This window comes from Rana temporaria, chromosome 4 (assembly GCF_905171775.1).
Source record: "Rana temporaria chromosome 4, aRanTem1.1, whole genome shotgun sequence".
Classification (NCBI taxonomy): Eukaryota; Metazoa; Chordata; class Amphibia; order Anura; family Ranidae; genus Rana; species Rana temporaria.
In genome coordinates this window covers 193,065,475-193,086,039 of record NC_053492.1, presented here as the reverse complement: position 1 = coordinate 193,086,039, position 20,565 = coordinate 193,065,475, and the positions used below count along the sequence as shown (strand labels likewise).

Here is a 20,565-nt window from a genome sequence, read left to right as displayed (position 1 = left end):
GGACCGCAAACAGGGGGCCGGCGCACCGGAAGTGACGTAGCGCGGTGATGTGGTGTGGCTAGCAGACAGGGACCAATGGGATGACGCGTTTCACAGCATCAGCTGCTTCTTCAGATCCATGACGTCCTCCTCGATTGGGCATCAAGAATCTGAAGAAGCAGCTGATGCTGTGAAACGAGTCATCCCATTGGTCCCTGTCTGCTAGCCACACCACGTCACCACGCTACGTCATTTTCGGTGCGCCAGCCCCCGTCTCCTTGCCTGGCTGTTCCATCTGCTGTCACCTTGTCATCTACAGCTGATTCCATCGTATACAGACCGCTGGACAACATCGGACCCCAGTGACACCTGATCTCAGCCTGTCTTACATGCCTGTTATACCCCTTTCTGGTGTGTAGGCAAGACTGATGAAAGTCAGCTTCATCGGATATCTGATAAAAAAAATCCAATCGGACCGTTTTCATCGGATGAACCGATCGTGTGTACAGGGCATAAAAGATTGCTGTTCACAAGTGCAGACTATCCAACTTGAAGGAGCTGGAGCAGTTTTTCAAGGAGGAATGGGCTAAAATCCCACTGATAAGATGTGGCAAGCTCATGGAGATTTATCCAAAGCGACTTGGAGCTGTGATAGCCGCAAAAGGTGGCTCTACAAAGTATTGACATTAGGGGGGTGAATAGTTATGCACATTGACTTTTTCTGTTATTTTGTCCTATTTTGATGTTTGATTCACAATAACAAATTAAAAAGAAATGTTAATTCCAGGTTGTGAGGCAACAAAACACAAAAGGGGGGTGAATACTTTTGTAAGGCACTGTATGAAATGTAATTGTCACTGATTCACTTACAGGTCCGGCGCTACCACTAGGCGAATTAGGCAGCCGCCTAGAGCGCACTGCCGCCTAGAGCGCAGCCACGGCCGCTGGTTCCCTCAATGTGTGACAGACAGTAGTAGTCCTTACCGCTGCACAGTCCTGTGGAGGGAGAGGAGGCGCTGGGAGCTTGGCACAGCCTCGATCATCCAGTCAGTGGGTGGATCCATGTGCTCCCCCTCCCCCGGCTCCTCCCCCTTCTCCCGCACTCTGCGGATCTCCTACCATGTGCAGAGCGCGAATAATGACTGCCGCCGCTGAGCAGCTCCTTGACCTCCTCTCCTGGATGGACGGCCGTAGTGTGGAAGACCTGCCAAGGCAGCGATCATCGGAGAGGTACTGTGAATGACAGTCCACTGCCCGACACTGACAGCATCCTTCCTGTGATGTCACTGCCTGATCGAGGGGGCCCCGAACATCCCTGCTGACCTCACACACAGACCTAATGCTATGCCACCTACTGTCCCCTGTCATCATGCTCCTCATCATCCCCCTGTTCCTGGCATCCCACCACCCTACCTCCAAGGCCTGTCATACATTTTATCACCCCCTGTCATCTCCCTACCACCCACCCTTGTCATCTCCATCCTCCCTGTCACCTCCCTACCACCTACTCCTGTCATCTCCATCCTCCCTGTCACCTCCCTACCACCCACCCCTGTCATCTTCATCCTCCCTGTCACCTCCCTACCACCCACCCCTGTCATCTTCATCCTCCCTTTCACCTTCCTACCACCCACCCCTGTCATCTCCATCCTCCCTTTCATCTCCCTACCACCCACCCCTGTCATCTCCATCCTCCCTGTCAACTCCCTACCACCCACCCCTGTCATCTCCATCCTCCCTGTCACCTCACTACCACCCACCCCTGTCAGCTTCCTACCACCCACCCCTGTCATCTCCATCCTCCCTGTCACCTCCCTACCACCCACCCTGTCATCTCCATCCTCCCTGTCACCTCCCTACCACCCATCCCTGTCATCTCCATCCTCCCTGTCATCTCCCTATCCACCCACCCCTGTCAGCTTCCTACCACCCACCCCTGTCAGCTTCCTACCACCCACCCCTGTCAGCTTCCTACCACCCACCCCTGTCATCTCCATCCTCCCTGTCATCTCCCTACCCACCCACCCCTGTCAGCTTCCTACCACCCCCCCTGTCAGCTTCCTACCACCCACCCCTGTCAGCTTCCTACCACCCACCCCTGTCAGCTTCCTACCACTCACCCCTGTCATCTCCATCCTCCCTTTCATCTCCCTACCACCCACCCCTGTCAGCTTCCTACCACCCACCCCTGTCATCTCCACTCTCCCTGTCATCTCCCTACCACCCACCCCTGTCATCTCCATCCTCCCTGTCAGCTTCCTACCACCCACCCCTGTCAGCTTCCTACCACCCACCCCTGTCATCTCCATCCTCCCTGTCAGCTTCCTACCACCCACCCCTGTCAGCTTCCTACCACCCACCCCTGTCAGCTTCCTACCACTCACCCCTGTCATCTCCATCCTTCCTGTGATCTTCCTACCACCCACCCCTGTAATCTTCATCCTCCCTGTCAACTTCCTACCAACATACCCCCTGTCATCTTCATCCCCCCTGCCAGTTTCCTACCACCCCACTTACTGGTGCACAAAACATATGATGGACCTAGGGACAATTTTTCGCTTGACAACACAGACAGAAGGACGTTCATCCTTCCAGTGAAACCACAAATGAAGGGACATTTTTATTTCAGTGACACCAAGGAGGGACATTCTTTTTTTTGGGGGGGCGCACATAGCTGGTCTTGCCTAGGGCGCCATATTGCCTAGCACCGGCCCTGTTCACTTCTACTAAGGTTTAAATAGAAGGGTTCTGCTTCACAATGTGGTAATTCTTGCCTAAGTGTAGGTAAGATATATTAAAAATAAACTTTTGAAATGTATGTCAAGCCAAAGGAAAAGGATTAAACTGCTGTTAGTTTTAACTGCTATCTGGGGCTCTGTTTGAGAGATTTACCCTTGCTTGCTATCTTGGTGACAGAGAGTGAGGGAAAGTCTGCAGCGGGGACACAGTGAGATATATCTATCTATATATCTATATATATATTAAAAAAGTTTTGGCTGGGCATAAACTGTAAATGACCATAAAGGGATGCAGAGAAATTAACCCCAAACTAGTAGTCAGTCTAATACACATTTTCCACCCTACGGAAGTATCTCTAAACAGTAAAAAAGACCACTAGAAATGATCAAATATCACTATCCCTGTAAAATTTCTAGCAAAGCTTAAACACTTAATATAAAAGATAAAGCTTCTATGACCTAAGTGCCAGATAATTAGCAAAAACGAACGTCCTTGCAGTCTTCGTATGCTATTCTTTCTTAGTTAAAGTGGTTCTAGCATTGAATATACTTTTTTTTCATTAAGTACATGTCTACTAAGTATTATGTAGGTGTAACTTTACAAGTATATTTTAGTTCAGCTTTACTGTAGAGAAGGACATCACCATATTTGTTTAGGAATCATTTAATGTCAATTTCCATATCCTGGTCTCAGATGCTGGGTGATATGGGGGCTGAGAGATGACACTATCATGTAAATCCTGACAGATCAGCCCCACTACAGCCTGTCACCTTGTGACTTGCTATAAAATTACAATGTTCTAGTCTCATCACTGGGAAAGGAGACTTAAGTCGCATACACACGATCGGTTTGTCTGCTGAAAACAGACCGATGGACTGTTTTCATCGGACAAACCGATTGTGTGTGGGCCCCATCGGTTTTATTCCCATTGGTGTAAAAAATAGAACATGTTTTAAATTTTTCCTATGGATAAAAAAAAAATGTGATCGTCTGTATGGAACTCCATCGGTCAAAAATCCATGCATGCTCAGAATCAAGTCGACACATGCTCGGAAGCATTGAACTTAATTTTTTTTTCGGCTCGTCGTATTGTTGTACGTCACCGCATTTTGGCACGATCAGATTTTTAACTGATGGTGTGTAGGCAAGACTGATGAAAGTCAGCTTCATCGGATATCCGACGAAAAAATCCATCCGATTAGATTCCATCAGATATCCGATCGTGTGTACCGGGCATTAGTGAATGCTGCTTCCTGTCTGCAGCAGACTGATGACATCATCTCAGCCTAGACAAAGTCACCTGTCTGGAGTTAAAGGGCTGCTTTTATATGATAAATGGTACAGTTTTTTTTAAAAAAAAAAAGAGCTTTTGCTACTGTATATAAAGTAATTTGCAGACTTGTAAAGATACTGAAAATTGCACTGTAAGCACATTAAGTTAAAAGAAAAAACAAAACAAAAAAGACTCTGTGGTTAATTGTCTCTCTGTCTATCCCCAAAGGCTTTAAAACAGATATAACTATTGTAGTGTATAATGTAGAAAAAATACAGGGTATAATGTTTTTTTTATTATTAAAATTGTTTTGGGATAATGGCTTCTCTCTAATAGAAAATAATTTAGGTGGAATTGTTATTTTGTTATATTTAGAGCCCATTCATACAGGGGCAACACGACTTCCAGCACGACTTTGGGAGGCAACTTGGTCACGACTTGAGTATGAATCATCAGACAACTTCAAGTTGCCTCCAGGACAGTACAATGCAACTTTCAGTGGCCAATCAACAACAATCAGATCTGTGGGAGGGAGGGGTTTGCCTGAGAAATGTATGTTATCTTCCTGTATTGTTGCTTCAGTTAAGACAGTGATCCGACTTCTGAGGCGCCTTTCATTGAAATCAATGGGTACAAGTTGCCTACAAGTCGCCTAGAAGTCTGATTGAAGTAGTACAGGAACCTTTTTTGAAGACGGCTCCATTCACTTACATTGATTTTCTCATGCAGCGCGACTAGGGGCGACTTGGGGCGACTTGAAGTCGGATCCAAAGTCGTCCCTGTGTGAATGGGCTCTTAGAGCCGGTTCACACTGGGGCGACCTGGGATCCGACTTGAAGTCGCCCCAAGTCGTCTCAAGTCGTGTGGTTGAGAAAATTAATGGAAGTGAATGGTAGCCGTCTTAATGTACACTACTGAAGTCGCTCCGACTTCAGAAAAGGTTCCTGTACTACTTCAATTCGACTTCTAGGCGACTTGTAGGCAACTTGTACCCATTGATTTCAATGGAAGTCGCCTCAGAAGTCGGATCACTGTCTTAACTGAAACAACAATACACAAAGATAACATACATTTCTCAGGCAAACCCCTCCCCCCCACAGAGCTGATTGTTGTTTCATTGGCCACTGGAAAGCCTCCTGTCCTGAAGGCGACTTGAAGTTGCCTTGTACTGTCCTGGAGGCAACTTGAAGTTGCCTTGTAAGTTGCCTGATGATTCATACTCAAGTCGTGTCCAAGTTGCCTCCCAAAGTCATGCTGGAAGTCGTGTTGCCCCTGTGTGAACCGGCACTGATTCCCTTTGATTTGTTATTAAAACAAGCATAGTTGTCCTTTAACTATTTATCCAAGTAAGATTTTAAAACATTGCTACATGAAGTATCCTTGTAGTTAGAAGGATTTGTGAATTATATTTTGGGGTAAAATACTCTGCATAAATCCCATATTAAAAAATCCCAGCAATATGCATTTTTTTATTTTCTTTCCTTATGAAAATCATTATCTAGAAAACAAATAGAAATAATAATTTGGGTGAAGCCGAGATACCTCTATAACCTTTGGGTTTGAATCTCTGGGAGAGAAGTGGGTAAAAGAATTAGGTAGAGATCAGTGAAACTGTTGATGTATTAGCTTTCTATGAGAAGTCAAACGGTGGATAGGGTTTTGATACAAACCAGGATTCATGTAAATCCATTGCATCTTCTTTTTTATCTAGTAAGAAGGAAATTAAATTGGAATTACAGTATGTTGCATTAGTCCCAGGGATCTATATTTTTCCAGGAAAAGGTGTTGTTCACTGGCACTAGAAAGCATAGGCGTTAATGAAATGCCACATAGGTAATTACTGTTACATGGAGTAGATGTATTGTTATATTACAACATGTTAAAAAGTAATTCTTAGGTAAAGCATAGTGAATATGAAATGCATCATAATGAACATGTTCTGTGATAAAAATATAGCAAGTGGTTGTGCTTGCTGATTTTTTAGCTGGGAAGATGCTAAAATATATCTAACATAGCTAAGCTTAAAGAAGACCTCTGATAAACACTAGCCCCATGGTGAACTCCAAATCCAATTTTGATAAAAACATAAACTGCTCTTAGTGAAAGAAATACTTCATGGGTTACTCTGTAATTTATGTGACAAAAATAAAAAAACACACTGGGGGAGATTTACTAAAACTAGAGAGTGCAAAATCCAATGCAGCTGTGCATGGTAGCCAATCAGCTTCTAACTTCAGCTTGTTCAATTAAGCTTTGATGGGAAAAAAAAACCTGATTGGTTTCTATGCAGAGTTGCACCAGATTTTTCACTCTCTAGTTTCAGTAAATCACCCCCATAGTATTGCAAGGGCTGGGCACATAATTAGCATGGCTCTCACTGATACTCATCTAAGTTATGGTAGCCATAGATAGCCAACTATCCTAGATGTATGCTTTAGGAGATATGCTAAGCATATTGGCAAATCAGACAGCTTCATCATTAAAATGGTTGTAAACCCTCTCCTATACCCAGCGACGTGAATAGCCTCAGATGATACACAGAGATGAAACAAATCATCCTACATAAGTTTTACTTGTATATCTGCTGTCTCCAGCTTTCTACACTCTTTGAAAAGTGCACATCGTGTTACAAATCTTTCTCCCTCTTTCAGCAGGGGGTGGGGAGTCTGGGCTTACACTGTGTGAGAGCTGATCGGGATAAAGGCATACCCCCCCCCCCCTCCACATAGGCAGAGGAAGGAAGGAACTTGCAGAGCTGTAATCTGAAGACAAGCTCTCTTCTAATCTCCCTTCCCAACACAAATTTTAAGCACCTATTATCTCATGTGTCGGAGAACTTGTCAGAAGTGACTCTGCTGATACCAGAGGAGCAAAGCACCAGAGATAAACCACACTAAGAGATTTGGAGAGTGATAAGTAAACACTTCAAATATATGTGCTTAGGTTGAATTTCATGAATGGGGTTTACAACCAATTTAAAGGGTATAAGATCGTTGCCACAAGAAACTATAGTGAGTTTTGTTCAGTGCAGGATTCTTTGTAAACATTGGTTTAACTAGAAGAAGTGAGCAATAATTATTTGATTATTAAATTATCTCTTAGGATGGTACAAATCACAGTGGTTTTCTTTAACCCAGATCATCTAACCAGAATTGAATAAATCAGCTCAGCATATGACTAACAAATGCTAATATCTGACTAGTTGTTAGGGATTTGCTTTGTGTTGTCTAATGTAACAAATTAATTGCTGGCTATTTGCACATTTCTTATCTGTGTGTTTTTTTTATTATTATTATAATAAATGGAGTGCCAGATCAAGATCTAGCACACAAGGGAAACATGCCTAAATATCTTCCTATGAATCTCAGCTTGGGGATAATAGTCAAATGGTTAGAAATTCTTGTAGGGTGACTACATTCTTCCACATACGCTGAAGCCATTAGTGTGTACAACACACCACCTCCTCCCCCCACATTGACATAAAGCCTAATTTCAGGCAATGCTAGAAATATATATATATATATATATATATATATATATATATATTTACCCACCCTAGCAGATGAAGAATACGTTGCTTATTTTTTATGGCATGATGCAACACAGAGTAATACGTACCCTAATTAATGGTCCCACTCAGGGCCGATCCTAGGCAGGGTGCACAGGGCCGAAGTGGCAGAGTTCTCCTTCTCTCCTTGTTTGTGTCCGTCCAGAACTAGTGTTCTGAGCAAAGGTATATCTCTGTCGGGAACTGATGTGTCTCTGACCATCTCCTGTACTATGTCTGTAGTCTCTGACCATCTCCTTTACTATGTCTGCAGTCTCTGATCATCTCATGTACTGTGTCTGCAGTCTCTGATCATCTCCTGTACTGTGTCTGCAGTCTCTGACCATCTCCTGTTTTATGTCTGCAGTCTCTGACCATCTCCTGTACTAAGTCTGCTGTCTCTTACCATCTCCTGTACTATGTCTGCAGTCTCTGACCATTTCCTGGATCATTTCTGTAATATGTCTGGGGTTTCTTTCTAACAGACTCTCTAACAGAAGCCCTCTCTGTGTCCATCAGAAAGACCCCCCTCCAGGTCCCAATTAAGTTCTCTGCTTCTCTTCCTGTATTTTGTTTATTGTTAACTGATCATGTAAGGATCCCAGGCTAATGACGACTTCATGGGGGAGCATCTCTGCGGTTGAGTCATTGCCATATAAACATTTGTACAGGGGAGGGGTTAGTAAAATAACCACGCCCATGTGGGGGCGCCAGAAATATTTCTGCACCCAGGAGCCTGTGACCCTAGAATCGGCCCTGGTCCCACTGTCTTTGTTCCTAATGGTTTTGCTTGTGACAACTGCTACTCCTAAAGATCCTCAACTAGCCTTGTCAATGCCCCTCTCTCACTAATGTCATAATGAACAATGTAAGACCAGTGGCCATTGCTGGGTTCTCTGTATGTGTATGTGCATAGCTAGGTAGAAACCCGCGCTGTGAGGATAGAAATATGACAAATGGATTCCTGAGAATACCCTGGTTTCTATTTTTCCCAGCCAATTACTCAGAGCACCAAATATAAATAACCGCCCTAAAAATATATACATGGAAAAATATATAAACAGTCCACTCATAAGTGTCTGTGTATTGTGAAAAAATCCAATAAAATAGTGACTGTAGTTCTCCGTAAAAGAGTGCTCCAACATAGTGATCCTCCAGGGAAAGATAAACCACAAGTTTTCAACACCTCACTCACCAGATGATTTTGACCCCTTGTGTTAACAAGTAAAAAAAATGGCAGATATATACAAGACCAGTATAGTGCAGCTCTAATGTTACCAATTGATATTCCTCCAGCTCCTTAATATGGAGAAACCAACGCCCCCAAGATCATGGCCCAAAGCCTGTTCTAGATATTATATACAGAAGAAAGTGGAACCCCACATAGTGACAGAATGTTTATTCAGTTGAAAATTAGGTAAAATTGCATTTACATAACATAAAACTGTAATTTACCCTTAGAAATTCAGAAAGCTCTCTCTCCAAAGATGGCCACCGCGCACTTTGGTTCCGAATATGACATCAGCTAGAGGTTCATCATTAAGCTTGAAGTTCCGCCCTATGCATTTAAAACTGAAAGAGATTATAAATATATATTGTGATATTGTGTCCAACGGAAGTACCACACCACTGCCAAAAGGTCCAATACAAGGAGTAGCTAACATGTTTCAGGGGTCTTGCTGACAAGACGTAGGATGCATAGGATGCATTAAGGTGAAAAAAAACTAACCTTGACAACCCCTTTAAAGTTCAAGTTCACTTCTAGTACTTTCACATTGTTTTCAGTCTCACGTCCTAACGAAGAGGGCATTTTTGGACTCCTGAAACGTGTACTCTTTGGATTGTCCTCAAGACTTTTATGAGAATAAAGTTGTATTTGGACCTTTTGGCAGTGGTGTGGTACTTTAATTTACATTTATGTTACATTACACTAAAAGCCCAGGAGATCGTGGAGATTCTCTGGGGTGTAGAAGCTGCCTGCCTAGGAACCAGATCACTTATGTCAACATCAATACCTTAGGATAGCAATACCAATAGGATACTGGTGAGGGGATGCACTGAACACCTTTGCTGCCATTGTGCTATATGCTGGGTATCCAGTGTGCCCTAGTGCCTTTTAAGGAGGGGTGGGTTCCCTCCAGGCTCATCTGTCTATTCATTATAATACATGTGCTTCTGCTATGGAGACAGTCAAAATTTAGAGTTAAGACTGCAGATAATACTGTGGTGCCGTGAAGTGCCTCTGCAGCTTATGCATGTTTTTGAAAATGTGTGCAAACTAAACCCCTGTTTTTAACGCATACTCTTAGACAGGATAGTTTGGTTGGTTGCAGGCTGGTCTGTAAGTTGAGCTGGGAACTTTCTTTTGTTTTGTTTGACATTTGCTACTTGCTGCAAAGGCTAGGTATAGGTAGGGGGACTGGCTATTTGTTTATACTAATAGGATAACCTTAGGGGTCCAGTGCTATTTTTCCCCTTTCCTCATATAAAGTGTACAGAACACTTTTTTTTTTTACTTTTGAATCAAGTGGAGAGGAATTCAAACTCCAGTCAGGTTTTTATTTCTGTCTGTGCCCCTGATAGGGCAATTTACCTTTTTGTTTCTTATGTTTATCTTTATCACCGAAATTTTAAGTAAAAGAAAATCCCAAATTTTGGGTTGTCCCCAGAACAGGAATCTAATGAAGACACTAGTTCTGGTGACCCTGGGGACAACCAGTGATTTCCTCATTTTAGAGGGATTTGCTGTCACTTTCTGTTTGGCTTTGGGACAGGAGTTAAGAGAAATCTCCACAATAGGACACTGATGGTAAAACATTTGACAGGGGGGATTTCCTATATACACTATATTACCAAAAGTATTAAGACACCTGCCTTTACACGCACATGAACTTTAATGGCATCCCAGTTTTAGTCCGTAGGGTTTAATATTGAGTTGGCCCACCATTTGCAGCTATGACAGCTTCAACTTCTCTGGGAAGACTGTCCACAAGGTGGAGTGTGTCTATGGGAATGTTTGACCATTCTTCCAGAAGTGCATTTGTAAGGTCAGGCACTGAAGTGAACGAGAAGGCCTGGCTCGCAGTCTCAGCTCTAATTCATCCCAAAGGTGTTCTGTAGGGTTGAGGCCAGGATTCTATGCAGGGTAGTCAATTTCCTCCACCCCAAACTTGCTCATCAATGTCTTTATGAACTTTTTTTGTGCACTGGTCCAAATCATTTTGTGGAGGGTGGTTGTGGTGTGAGATTGTTTTTTAGGGGTTGTGCTTTGCCCATTATGCCGCGTACACACGATCATTTTTCGAGTTGTAAAAAACTATGTTTTTCAGGCTCTAGATCATTAAAACGGCCTTGCCTACACACGATCATGAAAAAAAAATGCTCTAGCAAAACGCGGTGACGTACAACACATACAACGGCACTATAAAGGGAAAGTTTCATTCGGATAACGCCACCCTTTGGGCTGCTTTAGCTGATTTCGTGTTAGTAAAAGACGATTGATGCTTTTCTGTCTGGTACAGTGTTATGAATGTGCTCACTCGATTACGAACGGTAGTTTTACAAGAACGAGCGCTCACGTCTCATAACTTGCTTCTGAGCATGTGCGGATTTTTCATGTCGTTAAAGCCCACACACGACCATTTTTTACAACCCGAAAAAAATAATTTTGCCTGTTTTTCAGAACCCGAAAAATGCTCTGAAGCCCACACACGATCGTTTTTAATGACATTAAAAAAAACTTCATTTTTTTCAACCCGGAAAATGATCGTGTGTACGCAGCATTAGTTTCAGTGAAGGGAAGTCATAAAGCGTCAGCATATCAAGACGTTTTAGACAAATTTATGCTCCCAACTTTTTAGGGATGGCCCCTTCCTACGCACCAGTACACAGAGCAAGGCCCATAAAGACATGGATGAGCGAGTTTGGGATAGAGGAACTTAACTGGCCTGCACAGAATCCTGATTTCAACCCAATAAATTAGAGCGGAGACTGCGAGCCAGGCCTTCTCATCCTCATCAGTGCCTGACCTCTCAAATATGCTTCTGGAAAAATGGTCAAACATTCCCATAGACACACTCCTAAACCTTGTGGACAGCCAGAAGAGTTGAAGCTTTTATAGCTGCAAAGGGTAGGCCAACTCAATATTGAACCCTACGGACTAAGACTGGAATGCCATTCAAATTAATGTGCGTGCAAAGGCAGGTGTCACAATACTTTTGACAATATAGTGTACTGTATATGCAAAAAAAAAGTTTTGCTTTTAGTTCTACTTTAAATGTACTTTTTTCTAGTTGTTGGTTGTGGTGTCTCTATTCTTATTTACCTAAAGATCACATAGCTTCTATTCCTGTGACAAGAAGTACTCTGCAACACTGTCAAGAAAGACCTAATTTACTTTTCTTACTTCTTATTCTTCCAAAATCAGAGTTTTCCTCATCCCCCAATATGCCGTAAGACATAGGGACCTAGGGATGTTGACTGATATAATACTGCAAACAGCATATAAAAACCTAGCCTACATGTTTGCATAACAGAAAGTTGGTATTCTGATCTATAGCCGTTAACGAAAAGAAAAGCCTGCTAGATAAAAACAAAGAGAATTTGTCATCACAGATTTCTGTGGCTGATCTGTGCTGGGAGAATGGCAAAGGCGATAAAAGCAGTGACTTTAGCACAAAAACAAGCATTGACATTGAATAAAAATTGCATTATTGTCATTTATTGTTTGTATGTACTGTACTTGATGTTGTTTACTTTTTAACTGTTGACCTGACATACTGCAAAGTTTCAGCTCATTCTAATATCTTTAGATTTTTTTCAGGCTTGTAACCCAGCTGAACTCGACTTGTCATAGCATTAAAAACCAATGTATTCTAAGGCCATGTAGTAGCCAGTCAATAATTAACAGATCTCTGTAATGGGAACGTCTTTGTTTTTAGTTATCCCCCATCCTACCCCTTCAACTAACCATACTTAAAATGTACCTAGATTTCCCGAACAAATGCAATATATCATGGTTGACCTTACTAGGTGGTGTTCAGGGATCTGAGGATTCATAATCAGTAAAGGAGAGGAACCTACCAAGCAGCCACATTTACTATTTTTCTTTCTGCTCTGGATCACATCTACTGGTATCCTAATACTGAAATATATAATAAGCCTTAAAAAGCAGGTTCTGAGGCTTTCATTGCATACATGAAGTCAGCTGAAGGATCCTCCTCAAGTGCCAGTTTTGGTATATTACGGACCTTGTCCCAGTATGTGGGGGTTTGCCTAGCTTTTGTGTCTGCTGGCTTCCTTATTGTGGCAACTTGGACTGACTGCTGGATGGAAAATGCAGATGACTCTCTGGAGGTAAGACGTTTTACGACAAACAACTATTTTGCCTTTGGGATTAAGGTCACTTTTTTCGAGACTTGTGCGTTAACTTTTTTAGAAGCTTTATATACTGTACATTAAAGTCAGTATTTGAAGATCTTAGTCCTTAAATATTTTAGACATTTTAATTATGATTGTTTCTAAAAAAGGTCTGAGTGGTAGTAGACACAATGGGGCTTATTTGTTAAGGCATTGCAAAGAGCGATGACGACATGCCAAATATAGTGCCCTATAATAGCCAGGCTTTAGTTTTATGAAATCATATATCTGTAAGGTGAATTATGATATCTTGTCATGGATTACTGCACTTTGTACCTCACTCTATGAACTGAGCCTACATTATTATTAATCCACTTAACTGCTTCAGCCCCGGAAGGTTTTACCCCAGGCCATTTTTTGCGATACGGCACAGTCTTACATTAACTGACAATTACGCAGTCGTGCAACGCTGTACACAAATAAAATTGAAGTCCTTTTCCCTCCTACAAATAGAGCTTTCTTTTGGTGGTATTTGGTCACCTCTGTGGTTTTTATTTTTTGCGCTATAAACACTAAAAACTGCCAATTTTGAAAAACAAAACCAATATTCTTTACTTTCTGCTAGAAAACATAGTCTATAAAAATTTTTTAAAATCGAATTACTTCATAAATTTAAGCCAATATGTATTCTAGTACATGTTTTTGGTCAAAACAATCCCAGTAAGCATATATTTATTGGTTTGCACAAAAGTTATAGCGTCTACAAAAATATGGGGTATTTTTATGGAATTTTTTATTTTATTTTTAATAGTACTGACGGTGATCAAAGACTTATAGTGGGACTGCGACATTGAGGTGGACAAATCGCACACTAAGTGACACTTTTGATACTTTTTTGGGGACCAGTGACACCAATACAGTGATCAGTGCTAAAAAATATGCACTGGCAGGGAAGGGGTTAACATCAGGGGCGATCAAAGGGTTAAAAGCGAAGTAACGTTTTTTTTTTTTATTTATGAGATTCATACCTACCTAGGTGGATGCAGCATCTGTCCCCCAGCACCTCTGCACTGAGTTTTCAGAGCTCCATGAGCAGAGAGCTTCTGACTGTCAGTCACAGCTCCCTGCTCTTCCCCCTTCTCACTCATTGGAGTGCTGAGCTTTGGTGGGGGCGGAGTGGCTGTCTCAGGCTCTCAGTGGCTCGCTGAGAGGCTGAGTGGGGTGTCAGTCCAGGCACCTGGCAGATCCAGGCTTTATTGTCGTGATGACGAGGTCCCTGGACTGAAATCGGTGACGTCAGCAGAGAGTGGACTTCAGCCCGCTCTCTGCTGAAAATGGGTCACAGGAGTGCAAAACGAACTGCACTCCTGTGACCCATATGAGAAGTACAGCCAAATGAGCTTCTCCTTTAAATGTGTCCCTAGGGAGTGCTTGCTAACTGTGTGGGGGGTGCTTTAACTGTGGGAAGGCAGAGATCCGTGCTCCTGCTTAGAAGAAGCACAGGATCTATGTCTTCCCTACTAACAGGCCGCCGCTCTGCTTCTGTTGAGCAACGCAGACCCGAAAGTGCTGAATCACCTACCTGTACGTGATTCTGCACAGAAGAGCCAACACCCTGCAGTAAATGTATGTGGGGCGGTCTGCAAGAGATTAATGACCAGCGATGTACCTGTACATCGCTGGACTTTCAGTAATTATACCAGGATGATGCCTGCAGCCACAGGCATCATCCCAATACCGTTTTTTAGAGCCGGCAGTCGGCTCTCGTGTAATAGCAATCGCAGTGGCTAACTAGTCGATTGATTGCTATTACAAGCAGCAGGAGGGGACGTCCTCTCCCCCCGCCACCTTCCACGGCTTGCTGGGGCTCTCCTATCCCACTAGGAGACGGGAGCCCATAGCTTGCACATCTGCGTTCTGGTCGGACAGCCTAACAAAGCCAGGGTGAGTTTTGATCCACTATGATAACCTGGAAGCGATGACATCACATCACTTCTGGTTTACCCAGATGTCAACGGCACCATTCAAAGAAAAATTAAAGCATTCAAAAACACTACCACCCATTGCATTATATTACCCAAATCATTGCACATAATTTCAAATAAATATATATTTATTTTTTCATACTCTGAGATTTGAGATACAAATTAATTCTTAAAGTTGTTTTGCTAAATAAGTATTTATTGCTTAATTGGTTCCTGGTGCATATTTTCTCTTTCTATATATACTTGTATGGTATAGTTATATGGATGTTCCAGCCTGAGGACGGCCGCTAACAGTGAGGCCTCATACACACCATTGAACCGAAATCCCCGCGGACAGACAGCGCGGTGACGTAGCGGTGACGTTGACGCCGCCACGTCACCAAACCAGGAAGTAAAATACTTCCACGCATGCGTCGAATCCATTCGACGCATGCGGGAGATATCTGTCCGCTGGTTAGGTGTACTAACCAGAGGACATGTCCGCCGGACAGCTTTCCAGCGGACATGTTTCTTAGCATGCTAAGAAACATTTGTCCGCTGAAAATCTGTCCGCTAGCCTGTACACACGATCAGACCTGTCCCCTGAAACTGGTCCGCGGACCAGTTTCAGCGGACATTTCCGGTCGTGTGTACGAGGCCTGAAGCCTGTTAACAGTAAAGCCAGAAATTGCATTTATTCCAGATTTTCTTTGTATATCACTTTGTCTCTTTAATAAAAGGGCAGTCATCCTGAACTTATTTTTTCTATATGTAGGGCCTGATTGCATGTGCTAAAAATCTACTGCAGTGCCGTTCACTTTTTTTTATATGTAGCTTGTGTTTATTGCTCCAGATAAACACAAGCTCCAGGTTCTTTATTAAAAAAAAAAAAAAAAAAGACAATTGGATAATGCAATAGCCACCGGTGGGGTGGCTATTGCATTATCCAATTGTCTTTTTTTTTTTTTTTTAATAAAGAACCCATAGAAAAAAATTATTTTATTTGCTAATTTTAAAAGAAATAAGGGGCGATTGAGACAAATGTAAAAAACCACCGTTCCTCCTAATTATGTTTTATGTTCAGATCGTGGTCCAGAGGTGATTGACGGACAGTGAGGAAGTGATGTGACGCCTTTTTTGATGACAAATGCGTTGAAACCGTGTGCAATGTGGGATGTTTTTTGGCGCTTCCCTGTTTGCCTGAATGTGTCACATTTTGGCAGGTTTGCTTGCCGCTGATTGCTACATTTCAAATCATCGTTACCACGCCATGTAAACACCCCTATGCCTACTGCAGCTTTGGAGGGTGGGGGTGGTAAAAATGCGACTCAATCGTACATTTTATAAAACCGGTTTGATTTGTTATTCAAGCATATGTTGTCAATATGACAGATATATATTATTGACTACAGAATATGGTAAAGTATGAAAGCAGCTGGGCTATGTTTTTCAAGTCAATAAACACAGGACTCCACTCTTCATTTTTCCCCTGCCCTGGCTTTTCTTTATTTGTCCTCAACAATGTAAACATTCGTTCCAAAGAAAGCATAATAATCAAGGAATTTAGTATGTTTATGTAGTGAGAAGCCTCTCTATAATACAGGCACAATATGAGATCTGGTTGCAAAGCAGTTCTTTAGATATACTTGGGTTCCGTAATGTTAGACTTATGTCTGGGTGATTTACGAAAGAGACAAAAGCTTTACTACTGTCCTTTTCTCATTTCAGAAAAACTGGCGGTTTTATTTATTTTTTTATAAATGAAACTAAACGATTTCCTTAGTCTACAAAATCAATCCATTACCTAATGGCCCTGTAATCCATTTTTCATGAAATCATTGCTTACTGTGTTTTTCTGCCTTCTTGTAATGTTCTAAATGAGCTCTCAAACCTCTGCGTTTCCCTCTCTCACTTCCACTTGTTAGCAGCTAACAGCTAACAGCTAGCAGCTAACAGCCCGCGTAAGTTGTGGTCATGTGCACTGTTCTTTGCACACCATACATCCCATAGTCAAGGGGCACTGAAATAAAAGTAAGGAAATTATTGTTCCAGCAGAGGTCCAAATCGCATGTTTGTGCCATGATGCAGATCCTTCACGTCACCACCCCCTCTCCTCTTAGGGTAGGTTCACATATCTGTGGCTGAGGAATGTGCAGGTGTCATTAATTATTAAAGGCACCCCCACACATCGTCCCCTATGGCACATTTTCACATGTACCAAACTGCATGGTGCTGTCTTTTTCGTGGGTAGGGGAGCCCTTTAAAATGAATAGGCTACCCTACTTGTGACGTGCGTGCACAAATGTGTATGCTAAGATGTGAAATGAGCCTCATATCACATTCCCTCTCTTAATATCACAGTTCCCTCCCCTTCACTTCAAAATCCCCTCTACACATTACTGTCCTCAGCCCGCCATTACTGTCCTCAGCTCCCCCGTTAATATTCTCAGCAACCCTTACTGTCCTCATCCCCCATCATTTTCCTCAGCTCCCCCAATACTGTCCTCAGTCCCCAATCACTGTCCTCAGCTCCCCCTTACTCTCCTGAGTCCCCCATTACTGTCCTGAGTGCCCCCTTATTGACCTAAGCCCCCCATAATTCACCCTAACTTACCCATTACTGTGGTAAGCCCCCCATTACAGTCCTCAGCCCCCTCTCAGCTCCCCCTTACTGTACTTAGCTGCCTATTACTGTCGCAAAGCAGCGTTTCTTCACATCCCCCCGTCCTACAGACAGGAGGAAGACCAGGAGTCACAGTTGGTCTGCATTGAGGGTGGGAGCTGCAAGCTAGTGATTGGTTGCTAGGACTTCCCTAGTAACTAATCACCTGCCTGTGATCTCGGGAAGCAAACCCTTCTTCCAGAACTGTCATGCCTCCCGAGTCCCGCTGCAGGCTATGAGGATGACAGTGGTAATGATTGAAGGGCACAACAGGCTTCTAAGTGGCGGCACCGCAGCAGTCTGGACAGAACAGTGGGTCAGTCTGGTTGCGGACAGCGGTTCGCCATTCAGTGATGCCTGCCATAGTGCATAGTCCCTAGTCCACCTTGGGAGTAAGTAAGAGGCGATGGCTACATTCCTACATACAGTGGGATCATGGAAAGTGAATGTAGACACACTCTTAGAGGAAATCAGGTCACATCAGCAAATAAAAAGAAAAACATTGGAGATTTGGAGGCGACTGAGAGCAATATAAGGTACTTTTTGAGTTAAGCATACATACTTCAATAGATTTTTTTCACTTTAAACTTTACTCAAATATTAAACTTCTATAATGCAGAAAAGCAAAAATTGATGGTGATATGCCAAGTGCAGTAACCTTCCTTAGTTATATCAGTCAGAATAATAAAATAAAACTTGATTGCTTTGGGATAAAGTATTTTGGCGTAATAAATAAGCATATGCATAAGACATCAACCCCAGAAAATTAACCTTGGACTTGAACTTAAAAGTCATTAATTTGTTAACATATTTACAAACTGTCTATGGCTCAGTTTGCATATTGTATACAACACTGCTAAAAGAGATTATACATTTTTTTATATCATTTTTGTATTCTTTTTTTTTCTTCAATAATATATATGCCCCCAAACCTCTTCTTCTGGGGGGCCCTACCAGAGCGCGCCCAAAACCTCTTCTTCCAGAGGTTTGGAGGCGCTCTGAGCCCTACCGGAGCGCCCCTAAACCTCTTCTTCTGGGGGGCCCTACCGATGCTTTTGACTCCTTGTCTTCTATGTCTGCAGGGCCAATGTGGTGCCCATATTTAAAAAGGGAACAAAGTCTTTACCAAGTAACTATAGACCTGTTAGTTTACCTTCTATAGTTGGGAAGATACTGGAGAGTTTAATAAAAGACCACATAGATGAGTTCTTGCTGGAACAAAAATATTTTAAGCAACAGACAGCATGGATTCATGAAAGACAGAAGTTGTCAGACAAACCTGATTTCTTTTTATGAAGAGATAAGTAAAACCTTGGACAGAGGCGTGGCAGTGGACGTGATATACTTGGATTTTGCAAAAGCGTTTGATACAGTTCCCCACACACAGCTCATAGTAGAGTAGAGTAAAGTCTACAGGATTGGAAATATCAGTTTGTAAATGGATAGAAAACTGTCCAAAAGACAGAATTCAGAGAGTCGTGGTAAATGATTCTTACTCTGAATGGTTAAAGGTTATCAGTGGTGTACCCCAAGGTTCAGTGTTGGGACCCTTACTTTTTAATATCTTTATAAATGATATAGGGTCTGGGATCAAAAGTAACATTTCTGTCTTTGCAGATGACACCAAGCTATGCCGTGGAATAACGTCCTTACAGGATGTCTCCAATTTACAAGCCGACCTCAATGCTCTGTCTAATTGGGCGACTAAGTGGCAGATGAGGTTTAATGTTGATAGATGTAAAGGGAGGGAGGTGAGCGATACAACTACTAGAACTTTTTTTTTCCCTTAATGCAGGGAATGCAATAAGGTAAAACATTTCTTGCCCTTAAAAGACCTATACTGTCCAAAGTGATTCAAAATACACTGTAGTTAAAAAAACTTACCTGCACATAGTGCAAGAGGTGTAGCAGGTCTTGGGCTTATGAGAATAGTGGGCCCAAGAATAACTGCTAGGCTGATGACACATGGGCAATTCTGCTGATATCAACAAAATACCAGTGTCATGATCGTAAAAAAGGCACCTGTATGTCCAACCTGCAGAGGGATGCCGTTCTGTCGCTAATCTGATTGCTGCTAAATCCCGCCAGTTTTAGAAGAGATATCTCGCTGTCTAAGCTACAGAGGGAGTGAATTCGTAAGGAAAAATCTGGCAACTTATTAGTGTTCCTGTCCTGCTGATTTTGACAAATTGTCAGGCCCCGTACACACGTCCGAGAAACTCGACGAGCAAAACACATCGTTTTGCTTGTCGAGTTCCTTGTGAAGCCGCCGAGGATCTCGGCGAGCCAAGTTTCCCCGTTGACTAACGAGGAAATAGAGAACATGTTCTCTATTTGGCCCGACGAGATCCTCGTTGGTTTCCTCGGCTGAAAGTGTACACACGGCCGGGTTTCTCGGCAGAATGCGGCTCCGATCGAGTTTCTGGCTGAATTCTGACGAGAAACTCGGTCGTGTGTACGGGGCCTCAGTGTTAAGATTGGTAATGCCACCCATTTGTCATAAGGCCTACCCCCTCTCCTGTGTCCATATTACATTCTGTAAACAATAAAGTAATATTTCTGTTTAATTCACATTATTTTATGTTTAGATGTCTTGTATTTCAGCCTCTAATAACCAGGTTTACAACTTGTTTTTTACCTTTCTATTCATGACAAGCAATATAGCAGTAATAATGATCAACATCAAGCCTAGAAGGGTTGCCAACCTCCAGCACCTAATTTTTACTGTCAAAACATGGAAAAGTTACTGATGGAGCACATTTTTTTACTGACATCCTAAAATATAACAGAAACTCCTATTGTAAGCTTTTATAAACTAAGACAATCAATATTTAAACAGTATAAACAATATGTAAACATTAACAATACTCAGAACAAGTAATCTGCTTGGTGTTACAATAAAAAATTAAGAAATTGTGAGCATGACTAGAATGAAAGACCTGGATCACCCTGGGATAAATTGGAAAAATAAACCACGCGATCATTTTGTATGGCTAGATTTTGGCTAAAAGTGGGAAGTACTTAAAGGGGGATCATTAAACAG

The 20,565-nt window shown here is 42.5% G+C and overlaps 1 protein-coding gene across 1 annotated transcript in view; it reads left to right on the top strand.

Annotated features, from left to right (window-relative positions):
- Positions 1 to 12,311: 12,311 nt before the first annotated feature.
- The window catches only part of CLDN16 (claudin 16), a 40,483-nt gene continuing 32,229 nt past the window's right edge, over positions 12,312 to 20,565 (top strand). The window contains exon 1 of the mRNA XM_040349572.1: positions 12,312 to 12,893. Coding sequence (XP_040205506.1) covers positions 12,735 to 12,893 — 159 coding nt within the window. The 5' untranslated portion in view covers positions 12,312 to 12,734. The remainder of the gene's footprint in view (positions 12,894 to 20,565) is intronic.